The sequence below is a fragment of the Argopecten irradians genome, chromosome 3 (genome assembly GCF_041381155.1).
Source record: "Argopecten irradians isolate NY chromosome 3, Ai_NY, whole genome shotgun sequence".
Taxonomy (NCBI): domain Eukaryota; kingdom Metazoa; phylum Mollusca; class Bivalvia; order Pectinida; family Pectinidae; genus Argopecten; species Argopecten irradians.
Genome location: NC_091136.1, coordinates 1,458,561 through 1,484,005, shown reverse-complemented (window position 1 = coordinate 1,484,005; position 25,445 = coordinate 1,458,561). Strand labels below are relative to the sequence as shown.

The window sequence follows — 25,445 nt, the reverse complement described above, 5'->3', positions numbered from 1 at the left end:
AGAATAACCATAACAAATATGGCAACCTATAGCTAGGCCTAGCTATCTATCTGCTGCCTGAATGGATCGTGATGATCGGATGATCATATGTCTACAATCGTCAGTATTAATTAGCCAACATGACCCCAGATAATGATTTAAAATTATATAGAAATATCAATTAGAATTGTAATGTTTTAAAATGTAATTTTGACTAATTTTTTATGTTTTTGTTTTGAAATAGGCCTATCTTATAAAAAGTAGGCCTAAATCTAACCGGGCTACTGTAACTGTTAGCACTGGCACCACTGGCTAATAGGCCCTATTGGATTTTTAAACCCCAGAATAAGGGCGCTATTGATTATATATGGATTACGACAGGCTTTTGACATGGTTCCTCATCTACAACTACTCAATATTGATATATAAAATTAATAAGCTAAACTTGGCAAAGGTGACCCCCTTATATCCCTACCGCCTAATAATAGTCCTAAAGCCCAATAGTCCGAAGGCCCGATAGTCCGACAACAGATAATGTATCTGGAATTTAAATGCGAACAGTACCAAAGATGAAACAAATGTTCTTAACAGTTCTCCATACAAAAGGCTCTAAAGTAACACTGCAATCCTGTTTAACATATTCCCTATCAAATATCATTATGCGAACAATTTCCTTCATTTAAGGAGAGAATAGGTTAAAGGGACAATTCAGTCTAAGAGAACATTTAAATTTGTACATATATTGCAAAAAAACCCAGTTCTAATGGAAATTAGACCAGTCTATTTTACTTTGACATGCCAGAAAAGCCCATGGTGGTGAAATGATGTGAAATGTTCAAACTCGTTGGCTGTCCGCCATTACACATAGTGGTCAAACATCTTGTATTCCGAACCTTGTCCCTTGCTCGCAGAGTAATTCTACTTTTGTCTAGAACTGCTCAAATCACTCTGACAGTAGTGTGTTTACCTTATTAGGTGAATTGTCTTGCCTAAAAAATTATTTTATCACCTCCACAGTTGCTATGTATTGCATTTGTTTAACGTGCGTGACTTTGGCTCGAATATGGGTACAGCGTACATATTGTACCTGCTTAATCGTATTGATCAACGATTTGTAATTACAACGGTATCAATCATTAAAATACTAAACAATGACGTGGAATTTGTCAATATTTTATGTTATATGTTTCATAAGAAATGTAGAACAATAAATTTATACCATATTTTGCTTCTTGGTTATGTTAAAGAATTAGCATGAGTCAATTGTCCCTTTAATAGCAGGTTACAGGACGTCACCCTGAAGAACTCAACGTTTGAGTAATGATGTCACAGAAGGTATGAGTAATGATGTCACAGAAGGTATATTGACTCGATGTTTCTAAAAATGGAAACTTCGAGTCGATATGCTATAGTATATATCGAACCTCAACTGACCCATAGCTAGCTGCAATATTGTAGCTCAAAAGACTTTAAGACAGATAACGGTGTCGTCTTTAGAGCTACAATTGGTGCCTATTACTGCTAATAGTGCAAAGACATGTTTGTGCAAACCATTATTAAAACGTCTGTATGCATTTTATCTTACTTGATTTATATAACTTACCTACAAAGCAATAAAACTGAACCTTATAAAATATCAAATTCACAGCGAGACATAATTTTTTTCACATATAAATATGATGGTCTTTTTGAATGAAAATTAAACGGGAAGTCTACAAATTATGAATTTGAAGTCTTAATAGTGGTAAAGTAGATATTTAGAATGGTCGTTATGTTTCTTTTGCACAAAAATAATATGTAAATGCATGTATACGCTTACAATAATTGAAAACCTACATCAAAGTATAGAAAACTGTGCCCGAGTGATTTTCTGAGGCAGTGCTCCACTACGATATATAGGGATCATTTCGTACTCGGCCGAAAGGTATAGTAGACCGGGTACGTATATTCGTTCTATACGTGACCATGTATTAAACAATGGGAGAAGAGTAAAATCAGAGCATATCTAACACATCGAGTCAATATACCTTCTGTTACGCCATTACTCAAAAGTTGAGTTTTTCAGGGTGACATTCTATAGCCACCATTCTTCCTGCCGTGTAATGAACATGTACATCAAATAATTCTTTTGGCATTTACCAAAGGAACAACCTATCTAATATAGAAATTGAGAACCTTTGATGTCCTTTGATTTGTTCCATAATTGATAAATATAGCGACGTTTACAGGTATATATATAAAGGTCATTTTTCTGTAAGATTTGATGATTTATATACATCATAATACAATCATTGAATCAAATTACAGTGTGCATAATGTTTACATCTTACTTGTATATTTGTAAGATAATTCACAGAATGTATGCTTTTGAGATATTTTATACAGTGTGATTCCTTTTTTTTCCTTTTTATGACCTTTTAAAAAAGTTTTGATGTAAGTTTGATCATGCAATTCTACATGAAAAATGACAACTTGTCGTCCATATAAAAATTGGCTGATCAATTATTTTAAATCAGTGCCGAAAATTCATCAAAACCCATCGAAAACATACCAAACTATGAAAATAACGTGAATTATAACAACGGTATAGCTTGCAATATTTACTGATTTTCGGACTAACAGGCCTTCGGACTATTGGGCCTTCGGACTATTGGGCCTTAGGACTAATGGACCTTCGGACTAACGGGCCTTCAGACTATAGGGACTTCGGACCAACGGGCCTTCGGACTATTAGGCCGTAGAGATATAAGGGTGTCACCTTGGCAAACCATCTCAAACTTTCTTATACATGTAGAATTCCACATGGTTCTGTGCTGAAAACACTTCTCTTTGCTATATTCATTAATTAGTGTCCCAATTTGGGAGATGTTGTGTTTAGAGGATTCACTCATGTACTTGGAATTAAACATTTAACTGAAATGAAACTCAATGTGGTCATTATCAGTATAATTGCATGTGCTGCCGGACGCAGTGATCATGAAATTGACGCAGTGATCATGAAATTGACAATCGAATGATTAACTGTGAGTTTTGTAATATTATACCAATTAAAAACTGTCAGAGCTGATCCAGGTGTCTATTACCAACAATGTTTAGAGGTACAAGTATACGTGTAGCTACTGGTGTAACGGAAAAGATATCGCCTTCTGACTGACTTTTCCTCAAAAACAATAGCTAGTATACATGTTAATTGTATCCATACAATTAATAAGAGAACAAATGACTATGCTTGCTTACATGGACAATTATTGGTTTGTTTTTACATAATCTGACAGAGCTTACCTAGTGTGATAGAGGATGGATGCTGAGAAAGAAGCCTTCATTGGTGGTTTGAAACATTTTATAGATGTTTGTCAAAATGATCTCAACAACATTCTCCAGGATGTAGAATGGACACCAGCGAACATCCTCGAGGTAAAGAATTATCAGTCTTGGCTCACAAATTAAACAATGGTACACCTAAACTGAAGCAGCCAAAATCTAATGTTCAATATCTATAATGTAATTAATTGTAAAATCAGGAAACAGTTAATCTGTGCAGCAGTTGGCAATAACTATGTAGTTAATAGGTTAGTTAAGTTGTAGATATTATTCTGGTGAGACTTTCAGAATCATACATCATATTTTCCTAGCATACACATACACCAGTTATTAATTGATTGATCAGTGAACAATTTGAAACACCCTCCCACCCCACCCCCCAAGATGTCTGTGCAAATGCTGATTCACGTATTTCTATTAACACACATATCTTGTATTGGTATTTATCTTTGTACAGCATGAAGACAGAGGTCTTTGTCGCCATGACAGTAGCCATGTGTTGTCGTCAACCAGTCTAGAGAAGCATGAATCCATTTGTCAGCTTTTGAAGAAAGGTTACACAAAAGAAGATGCGGTAAGCTTAACTAAGAGAGTGTACACATATTTCACCAGCATTTACGTATACCTTATCTCCGTATCCTGCAGCTCACACTGATTACTGGCTCAGTCCAAACGTCACTTTAACCAACACTTAACTTGCTGTTAAAACGTCATCCGATAAAGCTCACTATAATAAGCTACTTGTAAACCAACTATCTTTCGCAGCTATTAATTTCGCGATTTTGATTTCAAAACAAATTTATGAAGATTTACTTTCACTAATTTACAAAATTAATGGAGATAACTTACAACATATTGAAGTATATAACTATATACATAATATTAATATTGAGTGATAAACTTTCATGAAATCACTTTGATCTCGAAATTTGCGAAAGTAAATCGCACACGAAAGAAAGTTGGTTTACAGTAAATATATCTTACTCTCATTGAGATAAATTCTGATGAAAAGCTTATGTAGTCACTCTCCACAAATTTGTGTTTTTAAGATACAGCAGAGAGAGAGTAGTCGATTTTTCTACGAACGCCAGGAAGCAAAGGTGCCAACAGTGAAGATTGGTCAGTATCCATGTGGGACCTGGCCCCAGAATCATGAAACAATCTAAGACTTAAGTTTAGACTTAGCCAATCAGAAATGACGTAACTTTTAGTGACGTCGTCGTTGATTGGCTTCATCTAAACTTAAGACTATTTAAGACTTAAGACCTTTTCATGATCTTGGGGCCAGGAGTCTCAGTTATTGTGAAATACAGCGGTTTCGAGATACCAAAACAACATGGGTGAAGTATGATTTAAGGTTGATAAGACGAACTTTCTGGTGATTTTGACGTCATAAAAACCACATAAAAATATTTCTATCACCAGAGTGTGGGACTGATCGACAGTAAATTGTACTTCACCCATGTCGTTTTATTATTAGCTCACCTGGCCCGAGCTTATATCATGGCGCGGAGTCCGTCCGTCCGTCTGTCCGTCAATATTTCCCTTAAATCGCTACTTGTACTAGAGTTCTGCATGGATTGTGACCAAGTTTGGCCACAAACATCCTTGGGGGAAGGGGAACAGAACTTGTATAAAATTTGGCTCTGACCCCCCGGGGTCAGGAGGGGTAGGGCCCGATAGGGGAATTAGAGGTAAATCCTATTAAACCGCTACTTGTCCCAGAGTTCTGCATGGATTGTGACCAACTTTGGCCACAAACATCCTTGGGGGAAGGGGAACAGAACTTCTTTAAATTTTGGCTCTGACCCCTGGGGGCGGGAGGGGCGGGGCCCAATGGGGAAATAGAGGTAAATCCTATAAATCACTACTTGTCCTAGAGTTCTGCATGGATTATGACCAAATTTGGCCACAAGCATCCTTGGGGGAAGGGGAACAGAACTTGTATAAATTTTGGCTCTGACCCCCTTTCAGAATCGACATATTGTGACACCGTTATTTTGGATTAATGAAAATCTCCATCTCTGTAGATAATTCTACTTCTTTCAATCGAAGATTTTATAAAGACTCTTTCATATGAGGGGTATAGAGGGTTGGGATATTCCTTCAGAAGTGTACGTCATTCAATAAAACTCAACTCTTCAGAATATCCCTATCTTTCATATTCACCATATTAGAGTATTTTTCTCCTCTCACATTGCAGTTATGTTATGAAAATATTGACAAATAGTGTTTATTCCTTCTGAGTTTGGCTTTTAAGTGAGAACACCATATCATAATCAGGTCACTGCAATGCTGAAAATGTCATAAACCTTAGTGACTTCACAAATGGAGTTTTCGTACCCATGAAAAATTTGTTTGAAAACTTTAAACACAAAAGTGCTTGTAATTAATATTTGGATTTTAATTACAGATCAAGAAATGACCAACAAGATACTTTGGGATCACCATGTGAAAAATCGATCAAGTAAGACACAAGATACTGTAACCAGTAGCCATTTTATCTAGTGCTTCCTCAACAGTAAAAATCAAGGTGTACTGATTTTTATTTATTAGATAAAAAACAATCATTGTTTAAAAAGTAATTAATGAGTTGAATTTGTATTCTGAAGTCAGTGTTGATTCTTTGTTGCATTTTGTGGTCGCCAGATCCTGTCAAAATAAATACAGTCTGTTAACTTAAGAATTGTGAAATCCTATATTTTTTGTAGTTTTTTATGGCCAGAAAGAAGATTGTTTGACAAGAGATGACCAAGAAGTACAGCTTACTCCCGCAGAAAGAGCCGCTATTTATGAATATGCTGTATCAAAGGCGAAAGAAGAGTGTGAATTCACACCTCTTGAAGACGAGTTTCTCACTATGAATTTAGAGGAATTTGTCAAGAAGAAAATATCAGGTTTGCATATGTGATGATAGTTATAATTCAAGATAATAAATGGAACAGAATGATGTCATTTTATAAATAGGACAGAGAAATGTCAGATTATAGATAGAACTGCTTGATGTCAGATTAAAAATAGAACAGAATGATCTCAGATAAGAAATAGAACACAATGTTGTCAGATTTTAAATAGATGATATCAGATTAAAAATAGAACAGAATTATATCAGATTATAAATAGATGCATGTCAGATTATAAAAAGAACAGAATGTTTTCAGATTTTAAATAGATGATGTCAGATTATAAATAGATGATGTCAGATTATAAATAGATGATGTCAGATTATAAATAGAACAGAATTATATCAGATTATAAATAGATGATGTCAGATTATAAATAGATGATGTCAGATTATAAATAGATGAGATGATGTCAGATTATAAATAGATGATGTCAGATTATAAATAGATGATGTCAGATTATAAATAGATGAGATCAGATTATAAATAGAACAGAATTATATCAGATTATAAATAGATGATGTCAGATTATAAATAGATGATGTCAGATTATAAATAGATGAGATGATGTCAGATTATAAATAGATGATGTCAGATTATAAATAGATGATTTCAGATTATAAATAGAACAGAATTATATCAGATTATAAATAGATGATGTCAGATTATAAATAGATGATGTCAGATTATAAATAGATGAGATGATGTCAGATTATAAATAGATGATGTCAGATTGTAAATAGAACAGAATTATATCAGATTATAAATAGATGATGTCAGATTATAAATAGATGAGGTCAGATTATAAATAGATGATGTCAGATTATAAATAGATGAGGTCAGATTATAAATAGAACAGAATTATATCAGATTATAAATAGATGATGTCAGATTATAAATAGAACAGAATGATGTCAGATTATAAATAGATGATGTCAGATTGTAAATAGAACAGAATTATATCAGATTATCAATAGATGTTGAAAGATTATAAATAGATGAGGTCAGATTATAAATAGATGATGTCAGATTATAAATAGAACAGAATGATGTTAGATTATAAATGGATGATGTCAGATTATAAATAGAACAGAATTATATCAGATTATAAATAGATGATGTCAGATTATAAATAGATGATGTCAGATTATAAATAGATGATGTCAGATTATAAATAGAACAGAATGTTGTCAGATTATAAATAGAACAGAATGTTGTCAGATTATAAATAGAACAGAATGATGTCAGATTATAAATAGAACAGAATGTTGTCAGATTATAAATAGAACAGAATGATGTCAGATTATAAATAGAACAGAATGTTGTCAGATTATAAATAGAACAGAATGTTGTCAGATTATAAATAGAACAGAATGTTGTCAGATTATAAATAGAACAGAATGTTGTCAGATTTTAAATAGAACAGAATGATGTCAGATTATAAATAGAACAGAATGTTGTCAGATTATAAATAGAACAGAATGATGTCAGATTATAAATAGATGATGTCAGATTATAAATAGAACAGAATGTTGTCAGATTTTAAATAGAACAGAATGTTGTCAGATTATAAATAGAACAGAATGATGTCAGATTATAAATAGAACAGAATGTTGTCAGATTATAAATAGAACAGAATGTTGTCAGATTATAAATAGAACAGAATGTTGTCAGATTAAAAATAGAACAGAATGTTGTCAGATTATAAATAGAACAGAATGTTGTCAGATTAAAAATAGAACAGAATGTTGTCAGATTTTAAATAGAACAGAATGTTGTCAGATTATAAATAGAACAGAATGATGTCAGATTATAAATAGAACAGAATGTTGTCAGATTATAAATAGAACAGAATGTTGTCAGATTATAAATAGAACAGAATGTTGTCAGATTATAAATAGAACAGAATGTTGTCAGATTTTAAATAGAACAGAATGTTGTCAGATTATAAATAGAACAGAATGATGTCAGATTATAAATAGATGATGTCAGATTATAAATAGAACAGAATGATGTCAGATTATAAATAGATGATGTCAGATTATAAATAGAACAGAATGTTGTCAGATTTTAAATAGAACAGAATGTTGTCAGATTATAAATAGAACAGAATGATGTCAGATTATAATTAGAACAGAATGTTGTCAGATTATAAATAGAACAGAATGTTGTCAGATTATAAATAGAACAGAAATGTTGTCAGATTAAAAAAGAAGAACAGAATGTTGTCAGATTATAAATAGAACAGAATGTTGTCAGATTATAAATAGAACAGAATGATGTCAGATTATAAATAGAACAGAATGTTGTCAGATTATAAATAGAACAGAATGTTGTCAGATTATAAATAGAACAGAATGTTGTCAGATTATAAATAGAACAGAATGTTGTCAGATTTTAAATAGAACAGAATGTTGTCAGATTATAAATAGAACAGAATGTTGTCAGATTATAAATAGAACAGAATGATGTCAGATTATAAATAGAACAGAATGATGTCAGATTATAAATAGAACAGAATGTTGTCAGATTTTAAATAGAACAGAATGATGTCAGATTATAAATAGAACAGAATGTTGTCAGATTATAAATAGAACAGAATGTTGTCAGATTATAAATAGAACAGAATGTTGTCAGATTTTACAAATAGAACAGAATGTTGTCAGATTATAAATAGAACAGAATGATGTCAGATTATAAATAGAACAGAATGTTGTCAGATTATAAATAGAACAGAATGTTGTCAGATTTTAAATAGAACAGAATGTTGTCAGATTATAAATAGAACAGAATGTTGTCAGATTATAAATAGAACAGAATGATGTCAGATTAAAAATAGAACAGAATGTTGTCAGATTAAAAATAGAACAGAGTGATGTCAGATTTTAATAGATGATGTCAGATTATAAATAGAAGATGATGTCAGATTATAAATAGAACAGAATGATGTCAGATTATAAAGATGATGTCAGATTATAAATAGAACAGAATGTTGTCAGATTATAAATAGAACAGAATGTTGTCAGATTATAAATAGAACAGAATGTTGTCAGATTTTAAATAGAACAGAATGTTGTCAGATTATAAATAGAACAGAATGTTGTCAGATTATAAATAGAACAGAATGTTGTCAGATTATAAATAGAACAGAATGTTGTCAGATTATAAATAGAACAGAATGTTGTCAGATTATAAATAGAACAGAATGTTGTCAGATTATAAATAGAACAGAATGTTGTCAGATTTTAAATAGAACAGAATGTTGTCAGATTATAAATAGAACAGAATGATGTCAGATTATAAATAGATGATGTCAGATTATAAATAGAACAGAATGTTGTCAGATTATAAATAGAACAGAATGTTGTCAGATTATAAATAGAACAGAATGATGTCAGATTATAAATAGAACAGAATGTTGTCAGATTATAAATAGAACAGAATGTTGTCAGATTATAAATAGAACAGAATGTTGTCAGATTATAAATAGAACAGAATGTTGTCAGATTATAAATAGAACAGAATGTTGTCAGATTATAAATAGAACAGAATGTTGTCAGATTATAAATAGAACAGAATGTTGTCAGATTATAAATAGAACAGAATGTTGTCAGATTATAAATAGAACAGAATGTTGTCAGATTATAAATAGAACAGAATGATGTCAGATTATAAATAGAACAGAATGTTGTCAGATTATAAATAGAACAGAATGTTGTCAGATTATAAATAGAACAGAATGATGTCAGATTATAAATAGAACAGAATGATGTCAGATTATAAATAGAACAGATGATGTCAGATTATAAATAGAACAGAATGTTGTCAGATTATAAATAGAACAGAATGTTGTCAGATTATAAATAGAACAGAATGATGTCAGATTATAAATAGATGAATGTCAGATTATAAATAGAACAGAATGTTGTCAGATTATAAATAGAACAGAATGTTGTCAGATTATAAATAGAACAGAATGTTGTCAGATTATAAATAGAACAGAATGTTGTCAGATTATAAATAGAACAGAATGTTGTCAGATTATAAATAGAACAGAATGTTGTCAGATTATAAATAGAACAGAATGTTGTCAGATTATAAATAGAACAGAATGTTGTCAGATTATAAATAGAACAGAATGATGTCAGATTATAAATAGAACAGAATGATGTCAGATTATAAATAGAACAGAATGATGTCAGATTATAAATAGAACAGAATGTTGTCAGATTATAAATAGAACAGAATGTTGTCAGATTATAAATAGAACAGAATGTTGTCAGATTTTAAATAAAACAGAATGAAGTCAGATTATAAATAGAACAGAATGTTGTCAGATTATAAATAGAACAGAATGTTGTCAGATTATAAATAGAACAGAATGTTGTCAGATTATAAATAGAACAGAATGTTGTCAGATTATAAATAGAACAGAATGTTGTCAGATTATAAATAGAACAGAATGTTGTCAGATTATAAATAGAACAGAATGTTGTCAGATTATAAATAGAACAGAATGCTGTCAGATTGTTGTCAGATTATAAATAGAACAGAATGTTGTCAGATTATAAATAGAACAGAATGTTGTCAGATTATAAATAGAACAGAATGATGTCAGATTATAAATAGATGATGTCAGATTATAAATAGAACAGAATGATGTCAGATTATAAATAGAACAGAATGATGTCAGATTATAAATAGAACAGAATGTTGTCAGATTATAAATAGAACAGAATGTTGTCAGATTATAAATAGAACAGAATGTTGTCAGATTATAAATAGAACAGAATGATGTCAGATTATAAATAGAACAGAATGTTGTCAGATTATAAATAGAACAGAATGTTGTCAGATTATAAATAGAACAGAATGTTGTCAGATTATAAATAGAACAGAATGTTGTCAGATTATAAATAGAACAGAATGTTGTCAGATTATAAATAGAACAGATTGTTGTCAGATTATAAATAGAACAGAATGTTGTCAGATTATAAATAGAACAGAATGTTGTCAGATTATAAATAGAACAGAATGTTGTCAGATTATAAATAGAACAGAATGTTGTCAGATTATAAATAGAACAGAATGTTGTCAGATTATAAATAGAACAGAATGATGTCAGATTATAAATAGAACAGAATGTTGTCAGATTATAAATAGAACAGAATGTGTCAGATTATAAATAGAACAGAATGTTGTCAGATTATAAATAGAACAGAATGTGTCAGATTATAAATAGAACAGAATGTTGTCAGATTATAAATAGAACAGAATGTTGTCAGATTATAAATAGAACAGAATGTTGTCAGATTATAAATAGAACAGAATGTTGTCAGATTATAAATAGAACAGAATGTTGTCAGATTATAAATAGAACAGAATGTTGTCAGATTATAAATAGAACAGAATGTTGTCAGATTATAAATAGAATGCAGAATGTTGTCAGATTAAAAATAGAACAGAATGTTGTCAGATTATAAATAGAACAGAATGTTGTCAGATTATAAATAGAACAGATGATGTCAGATTATAAATAGAACAGAATGATGTCAGATTATAAATAGAACAGAATGATGTCAGATTATAAATAGAACAGAATGTGTCAGATTATAAATAGAACAGAATGTTGTCAGATTATAAATAGAACAGAATGTTGTCAGATTATAAATAGAACAGAATGTTGTCAGATTATAAATAGAACAGAATGTTGTCAGATTATAAATAGAACAGAATGTTGTCAGATTATAAATAGAACAGAATGTTGTCAGATTATAAATAGAACAGAATGTTGTCAGATTATAAATAGAACAGAATGTTGTCAGATTAAAAATAGAACAGAATGTTGTCAGATTATAAATAGAACAGAATGTTGTCAGATTATAAATAGAACAGAATGTTGTCAGATTATAAATAGAACAGAATGTTGTCAGATTAAAATAGAACAGAATGTTGTCAGATTATAAATAGAACAGAATGTTGTCAGATTATAAATAGAACAGAATGTTGTCAGATTATAAATAGAACAGAATGTTGTCAGATTATAAATAGAACAGAATGTTGTCAGATTATAAATAGAACAGAATGTTGTCAGATTATAAATAGAACAGAATGTTGTCAGATTATAAATAGAACAGAATGTTGTCAGATTATAAAATAGAACAGAATGTTGTCAGATTATAAATAGAACAGAATGTTGTCAGATTAAAATAGAACAGAATGTTGTCAGATTATAAATAGAACAGAATGTTGTCAGATTATAAAATAGAACAGAATGTTGTCAGATTATAAATAGAACAGAATGTGTCAGATTATAAATAGAACAGAATGTTGTCAGATTATAAATAGAACAGAATGTTGTCAGATTATAAATAGAACAGAATGTTGTCAGATTATAAATAGAACAGAATGTTGTCAGATTATAAATAGAACAGAATGTTGTCAGATTATAAATAGAACAGAATGTTGTCAGATTATAAATAGAACAGAATGTTGTCAGATTATAAATAGAACAGAATGTTGTCAGATTATAAATAGAACAGAATGTTGTCAGATTATAAAATAGAACAGAATGTTGTCAGATTATAAATAGAACAGAATGTTGTCAGATTATAAATAGAACAGAATGTGTCAGATTATAAATAGAACAGAATGTTGTCAGATTATAAATAGAACAGAATGTTGTCAGATTATAAATAGAACAGAATGTTGTCAGATTATAAATAGAACAGAATGTTGTCAGATTATAAATAGAACAGAATGTTGTCAGATTATAAATAGAACAGAATGTTGTCAGATTATAAATAGAACAGAATGTTGTCAGATTATAAATAGAACAGAATGTGAATTAGATTATAAATAGAAATAGAACATGTTGTCAGATTATAAAATAGAACAGAATGTTGTCAGATTATAAATAGAACAGAATGTTGTCAGATTATAAATAGAACAGAATGTTGTCAGATTATAAATAGAACAGAATGTTGTCAGATTATAAATAGAACAGAATGTTGTCAGATTATAAATAGAACAGAATGTTGTCAGATTATAAATAGAACAGAATGATGTCAGATTATAAATAGAACAGAATGTTGTCAGATTATAAATAGAACAGAATGTTGTCAGATTATAAATAGAACAGAATGATGTCAGATTATAAATAGAACAGAATGTTGTCAGATTATAAATAGAACAGAATGATGTCAGATTATAAATAGAACAGAATGTTGTCAGATTATAAATAGAACAGAATGTTGTCAGATTATAAATAGAACAGAATGTTGTCAGATTATAAATAGAACAGAATGTTGTCAGATTATAAATAGAACAGAATGATGTCAGATTATAAATAGAACAGAATGTTGTCAGATTATAAATAGAACAGAATGTTGTCAGATTATAAATAGAACAGAATGTTGTCAGATTATAAATAGAACAGAATGATGTCAGATTATAAATAGAACAGAATGTTGTCAGATTATAAATAGAACAGAATGTTGTCAGATTATAAATAGAACAGAATGTTGTCAGATTATAAATAGAACAGAATGATGTCAGATTATAAATAGAACAGAATGTTGTCAGATTATAAATAGAACAGAATGTTGTCAGATTTTAAATAGAACAGAATGATGTCAGATTATAAATAGAACAGAATGTTGTCAGATTATAAATAGAACAGAATGTTGTCAGATTATAAATAGAACAGAATGTTGTCAGATTATAAATAGAACAGAATGTTGTCAGATTATAAATAGAACAGAATGATGTCAGATTATAAATAGAACAGAATGTTGTCAGATTATAAATAGAACAGAATGTTGTCAGATTATAAATAGAACAGAATGTTGTCAGATTATAAATAGAACAGAATGTTGTCAGATTATAAATAGAACAGAATGTTGTCAGATTATAAATAGAACAGAATGTTGTCAGATTATAAATAGAACAGAATGTTGTCAGATTATAAATAGAACAGAATGTTGTCAGATTATAAATAGAACAGAATGTTGTCAGATTATAAATAGAACAGAATGTTGTCAGATTATAAATAGAACAGAATGTTGTCAGATTATAAATAGAACAGAATGTTGTCAGATTATAAATAGAACAGAATGTTGTCAGATTATAAATAGAACAGAATGTTGTCAGTATAAAAATAGAACAGAATGTTGTCAGATTATAAAATAGAACAGAATGTTGTCAGATTATAAATAGAACAGAATGATGTCAGATTATAAATAGAACAGAATGTTGTCAGATTATAAATAGAACAGAATGATGTCAGATTATAAATAGAACAGAATGTTGTCAGATTATAAATAGAACAGAATGTTGTCAGATTATAAATAGAACAGAATGATGTCAGATTATAAATAGAACAGAATGTTGTCAGATTATAAATAGAACAGAATGTTGTCAGATTATAAATAGAACAGAATGTTGTCAGATTATAAATAGAACAGAATGTTGTCAGATTATAAATAGAACAGAATGTTGTCAGATTATAAATAGAACAGAATGTTGTCAGATTATAAATAGAACAGAATGTGTCAGATTATAAATAGAACAGAATGATGTCAGATTATAAATAGAACAGAATGATGTCAGATTTAAATAGAAGATTGTCAATTAAATAGAAGATGTCAGATTATAAATAGAAACAGAATGTTGTCAGATTATAAATAGAACAGAATGTTGTCAGATTATAAATAGAACAGAATGTTGTCAGATTATAAATAGAACAGAATGTTGTCAGATTATAAATAGAACAGAATGTTGTCAGATTATAAATAGAACAGAATGTTGTCAGATTATAAATAGAACAGAATGTTGTCAGATTATAAATAGAACAGAATGATGTCAGATTATAAATAGAACAGAATGTTGTCAGATTAAAAATAGAACAGAATGTTGTCAGATTATAAATAGAACAGAATGTTGTCAGATTATAAATAGAACAGAATGATGTCAGATTATAAATAGAACAGAATGATGTCAGATTATAAATAGAACAGAATGTTGTCAGATTAAAAATAGAACAGAATGTTGTCAGATTATAAATAGAACAGAATGTTGTCAGATTAAAAATAGAACAGAATGTTGTCAGATTTTAAATAGAACAGAATGTTGTCAGATTATAAATAGAACAGAATGTAGTAATTATAAATAGAACAGAATGTTGTCAGATTATAAAAAGAACAGAATGTTGTCAGATTATAAATAGAACAGAATGTTGTCAGATTATAAATAGAACAGAATGATGTCAGATTAAAATAACAATAGAACAGAATGTTGTCAGATTTTAAATAGAACAGAATGATGTCAGATTATAAATAGAACAGAATGTTGTCAGATTATAAATAGAACAGAATGTTGTCAGATTAAAAATAGAACACCGAATGTTGTCAGATTATAAATAGAACAGAATGATGTCAGCTTATAAATAGAACAGAATGATGTCAGATTATAAATAGAACAGAATGTTGTCAGATTAAAAATAGAACCGAGTGATGTCAGATTATAAATAGAACAGAATGTTGTCAGATTATAAATAGAACAGAATGATGTCAGATTATAAATAGAACAGAATGTTGTCAGATTATAAATAGAACAGAATGATGTCAGATTATAAATAGATGATGTCAGATTATAAATAGAACAGAATGTTGTCAGATTATAAATAGAACAGAATGTTGTCAGATTATAAATAGAACAGAATGTTGTCAGATTATAAATAGAACAGAATGTTGTCAGATTATAAATAGAACAGAATGTTGTCAGATTATAAATAGAACAGAATGTTGTCAGATTATAAATAGAACAGAATGTTGTCAGATTATAAATAGAACAGAATGTTGTCAGATTATAAATAGAACAGAATGTTGTCAGATTATAAATAGAACAGAATGTTGTCAGATTATAAATAGAACAGAATGTTGTCAGATTATAAATAGAACAGAATGTTGTCAGATTTTAAATAGAACAGAATGTTGTCAGATTATAAATAGAACAGAATGTTGTCAGATTATAAATAGAACAGAATGTTGTCAGATTATAAATAGAACAGAATGTTGTCAGATTTTAAATAGAACAGAATGTTGTCAGATTATAAATAGAACAGAATGTTGTCAGATTATAAATAGAACAGAATGTTGTCAGATTATAAATAGAACAGAATGTTGTCAGATTATAAATAGAACAGAATGTTGTCAGATTATAAATAGAACAGAATGTTGTCAGATTATAAATAGAACAGAATGTTGTCAGATTAAAAATAGAACAGAATGTTGTCAGATTAAAAAATAGAACAGAATGTTGTCAGATAAAAAATAGAACTGAGTGATGTCAGATTATAAATAGATGATGTCAGATTATAAATAGATGATGTCAGATTATAAATAGAACAGAATGTTGTCAGATTATAAATAGAACAGAATGTTGTCAGATTAAAAATAGAACAGAATGTTGTCAGATTTTAAATAGAACAGAATGATGTCAGATTATAAATAGAACAGAAAGTTGTCAGATTATAAATAGAACAGAATGTTGTCAGATTTTAAATAGAACAGAATGATGTCAGATTATAAATAGAACAGAATGTTGTCAGATTATAAATAGAACAGAATGTTGTCAGATTTTAAATAGAACAGAATGATGTCAGATTATAAATAGAACAGAATGATGTCAGATTATAAATAGAACAGAATGTTGTCAGATTTTAAATAGAACAGAATGATGTCAGATTATAAATAGAACAGAATGTTGTCAGATTATGAATAGAACAGAATGTTGTCAGATTATAAATAGAACAGAATGTTGTCAGATTAAAAATAGAACAGAATATTGTCAGATTATAAATAGAACAGAATGATGTCAGATTATAAATAGAACAGAATGTTGTCAGATTATAAATAGAACAGAATGTTGTCAGATTTTAAATAGAACAGAATGATGTCAGATTATAAATAGAACAGAATGATGTCAGATTATAAATAGAACAGAATGTTGTCAGATTAAAAATAGAACTGAGTGATGTCAGATTATAAATAGAACAGAATGATGTCAGATTAAAAATAGAACTGAGTGATGTCAGATTATAAACAGATGATGTCAGATTATAAATAGATGATGTCAGATTATAAATAGAACAGAATGTTGTCAGATTAAAAATAGAACTGAGTGATGTCAGATTATAAACAGATGATGTCAGATTATAAATAGATGATGTCAGATTATAAATAGAACAGAATGATGTCAGATTATAAATAGAACAGAATGTTGTCAGATTATAAATAGAACAGAATGATGTCAGATAATAAATAGAACAGAATGTTGTCAGATTATAAATATAACAGAATGTTGTCAGATTAAAAACAGAACAGAATGTTGTCAGATTATAAATAGAACAGAATGTTGTCAGATTATAAATAGAACAGAATGTTGTCAGATTAAAAACAGAAGAGAATGTTGTCAGATTATAAATAGAACAGAATGTTGTCAGATTATAAATAGAACAGAATGTTGTCAGATTATAAATAGAACAGAATGTTGTCAGATTATAAATAGAACAGAATGATGTCAGATTAAAAATAGAACTGAGTGATGTCAGATTATAAATAGATGATGTCAGATTATAAATAGAACAGGATGATGTCAGATTATAAATAGAACAGAATGATGTCAGATTATAAATAGAACAGAATGATGTCAGATTATAAATAGAACAGAATGTTGTCAGATTATAAATAGAACAGAATGTTGTCAGATTATAAATAGAACAGAATGATGTCAGATTATAAATAGAACAGAATGATGTCAGATTACAAATAGAACAGAGGGATGCCTCAAAATTTTGTTATATAAGATCAAGTGTTGGGACTGATCAAATAAGATGATGGGTGTCATATGCAACTACCTTTTAATTGTATGCAGATTTCATGTAAAGTTTCCCTATTTGTATTCCAATATTTCAAAAAAGAGGGTAAAGCAGAAAAAAAACTATAGGGGGCACAAAGATCCACCTGTGATCTCTTCATATGAATGAAGGTCAAGGTCATTCATTTGAACAAACTGGGTAGCCCTTAATCTCAGCATGCTATAGGCCCGATAGGAGTATCCTGGGCCTTCTGGTTCATGAGAAGAAGTTTTTTTAAAATGATTTTAGCCTTTTTGACCCCTGTGACCGTGAATGAAGGTCAAAGTCATTCATTTGAACAAACTTAGTAGCCCTTCATCTAAGCATGCTACATTTCCAATATGAGTATCCTGGGCCTTTCGGTTCTTGAGAAGTCGTTTGAAGATTTAAGACTATTTGACCCCTGTGACCTTGAATGAAAGTCAAGGTCATTCATTTGAACAAACTTAGTAGCCCTCCATCCCAGCATGTCACAGGCCCAATATCAGGTCACTAGGCCTCTTAGTTATTCAAAAGAAGTTGTTTAAATATTTAAGACTACAATGGTCATCCTGACCCTTATGGTCAGATGACCTCAAAATCTCTTTTTGACACTGAATGAAGATTTTTTTTCTGACACTTGATTATTTGCTTACAGGAAAGGACAGTGCAACAGGAAACAAACCAGCTAACTATTTAGAATACATAAAATCTGAGAGGGACTATAAGCGCCGTCGTCAGACCTACAGAGCCAAGAATGTCTACACAACAAAGAAATCCTATACTGAGGCAAGCATCAGATTCTCCTTTGTTCATTATCTGTATCTCCATTGTTGGAATGTCGTTGGGTGGAACAGCATAAAATACTTGTACATTGTAATGGTAGAATGGTTGAGATGTCTGACATTCTACCAAAATTTTAATCAAGTTAATCATATTCGATTGAAACTTAGTCGGGTTACCCTTTGCAACAAATAGGCATCAAAGACTACCATGTAAATGTTCTGTAAGGTTCTGATGTTTTTGGGGTGAAGCCATAATCTTACACTTTCCTGGTCCACTTGGCAGACCCATGTAAGATCCTATTACTATATGTTTTGTGATCTTTTACAGGTTATAAGAGATGTTATAGAAAATCAGACAGATTTGTTTGCATCCTTCATGAATCTCGGACAGCAGGGAGGTACAGAGAAGGAGGACTCCGAAGATATGTCAATAGATTCAAGTCGGACTGGTGTTCAATCTGAGGAGAAAAATAAAAATTCCACGTCTTCAAGAGATCAATTCAGAGATAAAAGTGTAGATAGGCCGAAGGAAAGAAAATATGACAAATCAAAAGAACAGGGGAGTCATTGGTCAGGGAATTCAGATCATATTTCAAGTCCATCTGATGAGCGAAGAAAGGAAAGAGTTGTCGAGAATTCTATAGATAGAGACTTTTCAGGGTATGGTTATGGAGATCATAGATTGGGAAAGGAAAAGAAAAGATCTTTATCTGCGTCAGAAAGCAGTGATAGCGATTCCAGCAAGAGACGTAAAAAACATCACAAGAAACATAAGCATAAAAGCAAGCATAAACATAAGTCAAAGTATGCTGAATAAGGTTAGCAGTATAAGACATGTACATAAGGTAGATTGTAAAGGGACACTATTCATTAGTGCTATGTCCCAATGGAAAATAAGTATGGCCTTGTTCAATAAAAATATTAGTAAAATGTTGATGTTAAAATGTTTGTTATAATTTGAGTACTCAGGCGGTACCTAGGTAAATACAATCAAATACATTAACTGTAATCCTTTTAGGGTTTTTCGCATCAGTATTGTTCTGCTAAAATGTGATTGCACTTACCTATTGTATTTTTTTGTATCTAGTTATTGTGGTGACCGCTCTTCATTGTGCGTAACTCTCTTAGAATGTGAATAGGACAAACTAAGTATGTTTACAGTAAACCAGATATATCAAATATCAGAGAAACATTTAAAATATTCATGTTAATCACTTTTTAGCTTATGCCATGGCGCGGCGTCCGTCGTCCGTCCGTCCGTCAACATTTCCTTTAAATCGCTACTAGTCATAGAGTTCTGCATGGATTGTAACCAAATTTGGCCAGAAACATCCTTGGGTGAAGGGGAACAGAACTGTACAAATTTTGGCTCTGACCCCCCCCCAGGGGCAGGAGGGGCGGGGTTTATTAGGGGAAATAGAGGTAAATCCTATAAATCACTACTTGTCCTAGAGTTCTGCATGGATTGTAACCAAATTTGGCCAGATACATCCTTGGGAGAAGGGGATCAGAACCTGTATACATTTTGGCTCTGACCCCCCGGGGACAGGAGGAGCGGGGCCCAATCGGGGAAATAGAGGTAAATCCTATAAATCGCTACTTTTCCTAGAGTTCTGCATGGATTGAAACCAACTTTGGCCAGAAACATAATTGGGGGAAGGGGAACAGAACTTGTATAAATTTTGGCTCTGACCCCTCCGTGGGCAGGAGGGGTGGGGCCCAATAGGGGAAATAGAGGTAAATCCTATAAATTGCTACTTGTCCTAGGGTTCTGCATGGATTGTAACCAAATTTTGCCAGAAACATCCTTGGGGTTAACAGAATTGGTATAAATTTTGGCTTTGACCCCCTGGAGGAGAAAGAGTGGGGCCCAATAGAGGAATTAGAGGTAAATATCCAAATTCCTTCAGAAAAGAAACAATGAACTTATATTCAGAACATTACTTGGCATTACAAACCAGGTGAGCGATACAGGCCCTCTGGGCCTCTTGTTTTGACTTCTACATGTATTTGTAACGAAGCTGCGGTGCGCTTCGGTGCTATATTTTCCGGAAATTATATCAACCGAGACTTTGGCGGGAATTTGCTGGGCACGAGATCTCGGGACTGCGCCGAGACTTTCAGTTTTCTACCGGGCCTTGAGAGGTGAGGGTTGTGTTTTTGAATCCTATGTAATTTTTATATATTTATCGCCCATCCTTTCCCTAATTTGCTGTTATTGTATAGTATGGAAATGCATTAACATTACTGTGTGTGTATTTTTCGCTGTCAGTCGATATTTTTGCTATATTTTTGAGTTTGAAATACTTGTGAAATTGTGCAATGTTGGACTCGTTTTTAGACGGGTTTCGATAGTAATTAAAAGTCTTCACTCTTGTGTTGAGAGCTGTTGGTAGGCTGGAAAAGAGTGGGAGCCTCCTGTGTTGAGTTTCAGGGTTAACCGTTAAGGAGATATTTTGAGAATCTTCGCTGGAGAACGGTGTTTGTGAAATTGGAGGTTAAACTATCGATAATTGGCCCGGTGTGTAGCGCCATGTGCACGGTCTTTCATTGATGGGTAGGAGTTTATTCTGATAGCGAAGATGTGAGAATATTAGCAGCAAAACTGTCCATTACACACTACTTCCCACTGCGGGTATTTTCTTGATGTCGCCTTTACACATGTTAAATATTAATAAACTTTAAAATGAATTTGATATTGTCCATTGTCCATACTCACTAGTACCTTTGAATATTGTAGCGAGACATAGGAATCTGCAAGCTAACGCAGCAGTCGAACCCAGAGCAAAACAAATTAATTGTATCATTCTTACTCTATGGTAATGACTACGGTCGTAGCAAATCAAGTCGTTACAATTTGGCGCCCAACGTGGGGCCCTAATTAACTAATTAATTGAATTTTTGATTGTTGACTTACTTACTCGTTTATTTACTATGCGGTGTGACGAATCCCTGTGGTTGTGAAATTTATACAGGTATACTGTTTACGTTTCGGTTGAGTGGTTACGCTTGTGTGTATAATTTCTCAGGTGTGAGCTATTTATAGCTTGCACTGTGTTTCTCTTTTATATTCTGGACTTAGTCTTGTTGGCTTGATTAACGAAACTTGTGTAGGCGTTTCACATTAGTACTGGTGAGAATATGGACAGTGCGGATTTGGGAAATGAAATATAGGCTTTACAATCCTGGGTAAAAACTTTCATTGCGAATGCTCATGGGAGGTGTCGTGTAACAGGGTACAGCGGAAGGATGGGCGACAGTATTACTGGGGAGGCCGCTCATGGGTAAAAGGGACTAAGTAGGATTTATTGTAGTAACTGATATGGGGTAAGAGTGGGTTAAATTCTGAAACTGATAGGCCAGCACTGAAAATACAAACTTGTGATTTGGATATTTGAGGGGTTGTTGTTATTTAGTAGTATTGATATTACATTTTGATAGGACTAACATTTGTTGTTCAACTTGTTTTTCATATCTACTATATACTGGTGCCCCTGACCTGGGGGGAGGAGCCAAGGAAGAGGACCCAGGCCCCTGTGTCATTGCTGGTGCCACAACGTCAAAGCGGTTTGGGGAAATGCGTGCAGTCCTGTCCGGACCCAGACGTCCTTATTAATATTCCTGGAAGTACAAAGTGTGATATAAAGTGCCCGGAGGAACTTTGATGTGATAAGTGTCGGGACATTGGGGTGTTGCTTTTGGCCATGGTAACAATAACCCCCAGTGCTTGATTCCAGGAAATTTCAGTGTTACACAAGGAGAACATTATAGTTTGGGCCCGATCCGGCAGGGTAATTACCCCGAACCGCGCAGCACAGGGGTCTGGAGGACACTGTGTCGAGCCCTGAATATCCCTTCCCCCAGGGGGCATCGGAACCCTGAATATCCCTTACCCCAGGGGGCATCGGAACTATTGGATAATGTGCATATAGTGAACATTCAAATTTCAATGTATTGATAAGTATTCCTGAAATGTTAATATCAGTTATATATGTTTTTCGTTTCGTTATTGGTAGGCTAAATATAGCTATAGTCATGTAGTGTTAGGTATAATTGGGGGGGGGGGGGGGGCTGTTTGTAATATTGTCTATATAATGGGGGTTGTAATGTAGGTGAACCGGGGGGTATATAATGTTAGGTGTAATCGGTGGGGGCAACCAGGGGCATTTAGATAGGACTTGGGGTAGTTGTAGTTAGTTAGGGAGAAAGTCCAAGGACTTCTCCTATTCAAAATTGTTGGGGAGGGTATTTTTGGCTGTTAGGTATTCTGGCCACTGTGGGGACTATGGTTCTGGTGGTTAAAGTTGATATGACCAACACTGGGGTCTTGTACTTACGTGGTCAGACTTAATTAGTTTGGGAGGGAGCTATACTAGGTAACGGGAAAAGTCACTGGTCTACCCCAAATTTTCATTCAAGTTGGCTTAAGTAAAATCATAAGAGTGGCTTCCCCAGTCTTGTAGGATCGTTTAGGGCCCGGTGGAAAACTTTGTTTTGTTAATTGTATGTTTTTTGTATTTGTGTTTTTTTTCCCCATAATGTCATATTTTTTTTCCTTTTGTTCTAAAAATCGTGTAAAAAGGAGGTGGTGTCCAAGGCAGGAAAAAAAAAATTATCTAAGGGTACTTTTCTGGTTTTGGAATTGTCTAAAAGTATAAGGGTAATTTAACATGGTTAAAAGACTCTTGGGACATTGTTCTGGTTTTTTTTTTATAAATGCTGGACTGGTTCGCCCGTTGTCAGTATAATGTGACCAGGTGGGGTGTGGTGCTTGGTGTCTTCGGCGGCATGCTTCAGTGATATAGCACTATAAAAAGGGCAACAGTTCCACTATACAAGAAGACACTACATGAATATACCGCAGTCTCCCAAAACACGCACCTCGCACAACATACACGCAACAGACCGCATACATGGGAGGCCGTCCTTACATGACCATAGCTGTTAATAGGACGTTAATCAATCAAACAAACAAACAAAATATAAATGCTGGAATCTTGTGAAACCAACAAGGTTAATGACTGCAAGGGATTATCACGTTTATCTATAATCTTAAAGTTTTCGTATACGAAGTTCAGGGACATGGAGCTTAAGCTTTTTCTGCCTTGGAAAATTATTCAGCTCTCTATTATTATATAAGTTATGTTTGGTGGTGTCTAACTTTGCACAGTGGAAAGTGTAATGCGTGCAAATATATATGTTAGGGGTAAAATCAATTGCTGATTGATGTCCATTTCACAATGACAATTATTATGGTCTCACCATGGTAATACTCGACAACATCTTCTAATATACATTTATTGCAAAAGTAAGCAAGGACCCTTGCTTACTTGCCTGTTACAATTCGTTTAGCACCCATTTCTGCGCTGAAATTCTCCAGTCTGCTCCGAGGTCACTTGGCATTGTACATACGTCAGGTGGTAGTACAATATATATATATATACATGGCATTTGCAGTTGATTGCTAGGGCTGTAAAACAAGTATACAAAGAGAAAGAAATACAAAAGAAAAGGAATGAAAAACAACCATGCCCTAAGCTATATATATATAATCACTACTAAACAGAAGTGATTGATGTACTCGTAGAGAAAATAAGTGATATTACAGGTGAGCGGAGTATTGAATTTTGCTAGCCACCAGCTACTACCTATACCAAGGGCACATAACTCATGTGACTCTCTGAGCTGTCTGGGGGTTTCATAGCTTGTCGCTGCCAATACTACATTTGATACAACAGGTTTGGCTATAGTGGATGTTTTCAGGTACATACCAGTGGTGTTACAGAATAAAGATGTTGTAATAATTAGATATCTGGAAAAAAAACATAAGAGAAATAAAAAATAAGGAAATATTACTTGTAATTGGTTGCAAATGAAAAGTCGTAGATTTGCACAGGATTCCTTGATGAAATATAATGTTTTCGTTGTTTTAACCTTTGATGCACTAGCATTGTGGTTATTTAGCAAAAATATTAATATTGAACATCTTAGGGATAATTAATCGGTGATACTTGTACATGTTCTATACTTGTTATGTGATATAATTGTGTACTGGCATTGGGATGATTGTGTTTTTTTAATTCCCAATTCCACTTCAGTATATTTGTTATATAGAGAGTCCACCTCCTTTGTTTTTGGTACCTTGTTGTTCAATTGTTTTTTTGTTGTTGTTATGATTGTGATTTTGGCCAGTGAGGGATAATTTAAAGATAATGACATGTTCTATCTCCTGTTTAGAATGGCTGCGGTATGTTGATGCATTTCCGTCCTCTGTAATTGTAGGAAGTTCTCACATTATTTATTTTTTATCTTGCAGTAGGTTGTTAGTGGCTGCGGGTCGCATCCTGTGTAGGTGGTTGGGGGGACAATATACAAACTTGGTGTTTTTTTTTTCATTTTTTTCCCTTAGCTGACCTTTCCTTATTAAGGCATGTTTGTCTTTGTGCAAAATTTTGGGTTTTATTTTTTTTTCTCGGATTACCTCCCTTTATTAAGAAATGTTCGACTTTGTAGACTTAAGGTTTTTCTTTCCTTAAATTACCTCCCCTTGATAGGTTCTTT

At 32.1% G+C, this 25,445-nt stretch overlaps 1 protein-coding gene across 1 annotated transcript; it reads left to right on the top strand.

The window, feature by feature from the left end:
* LOC138317247 (U11/U12 small nuclear ribonucleoprotein 48 kDa protein-like) lies at positions 1–19,818 on the top strand. The gene is made up of 8 exons (XM_069258800.1): positions 1–99; positions 3,255–3,393; positions 3,758–3,874; positions 4,350–4,419; positions 5,714–5,767; positions 6,012–6,197; positions 18,758–18,888; positions 19,213–19,818. The coding sequence occupies exons 2-8, from the start codon at positions 3,277–3,279 to the stop codon at positions 19,699–19,701; spliced, it is 1,164 nt and encodes a 387-aa protein (XP_069114901.1). The 5' UTR covers positions 1–99; positions 3,255–3,276; the 3' UTR covers positions 19,702–19,818.
* The last annotated feature ends 5,627 nt before the right edge of the window (positions 19,819–25,445 follow it).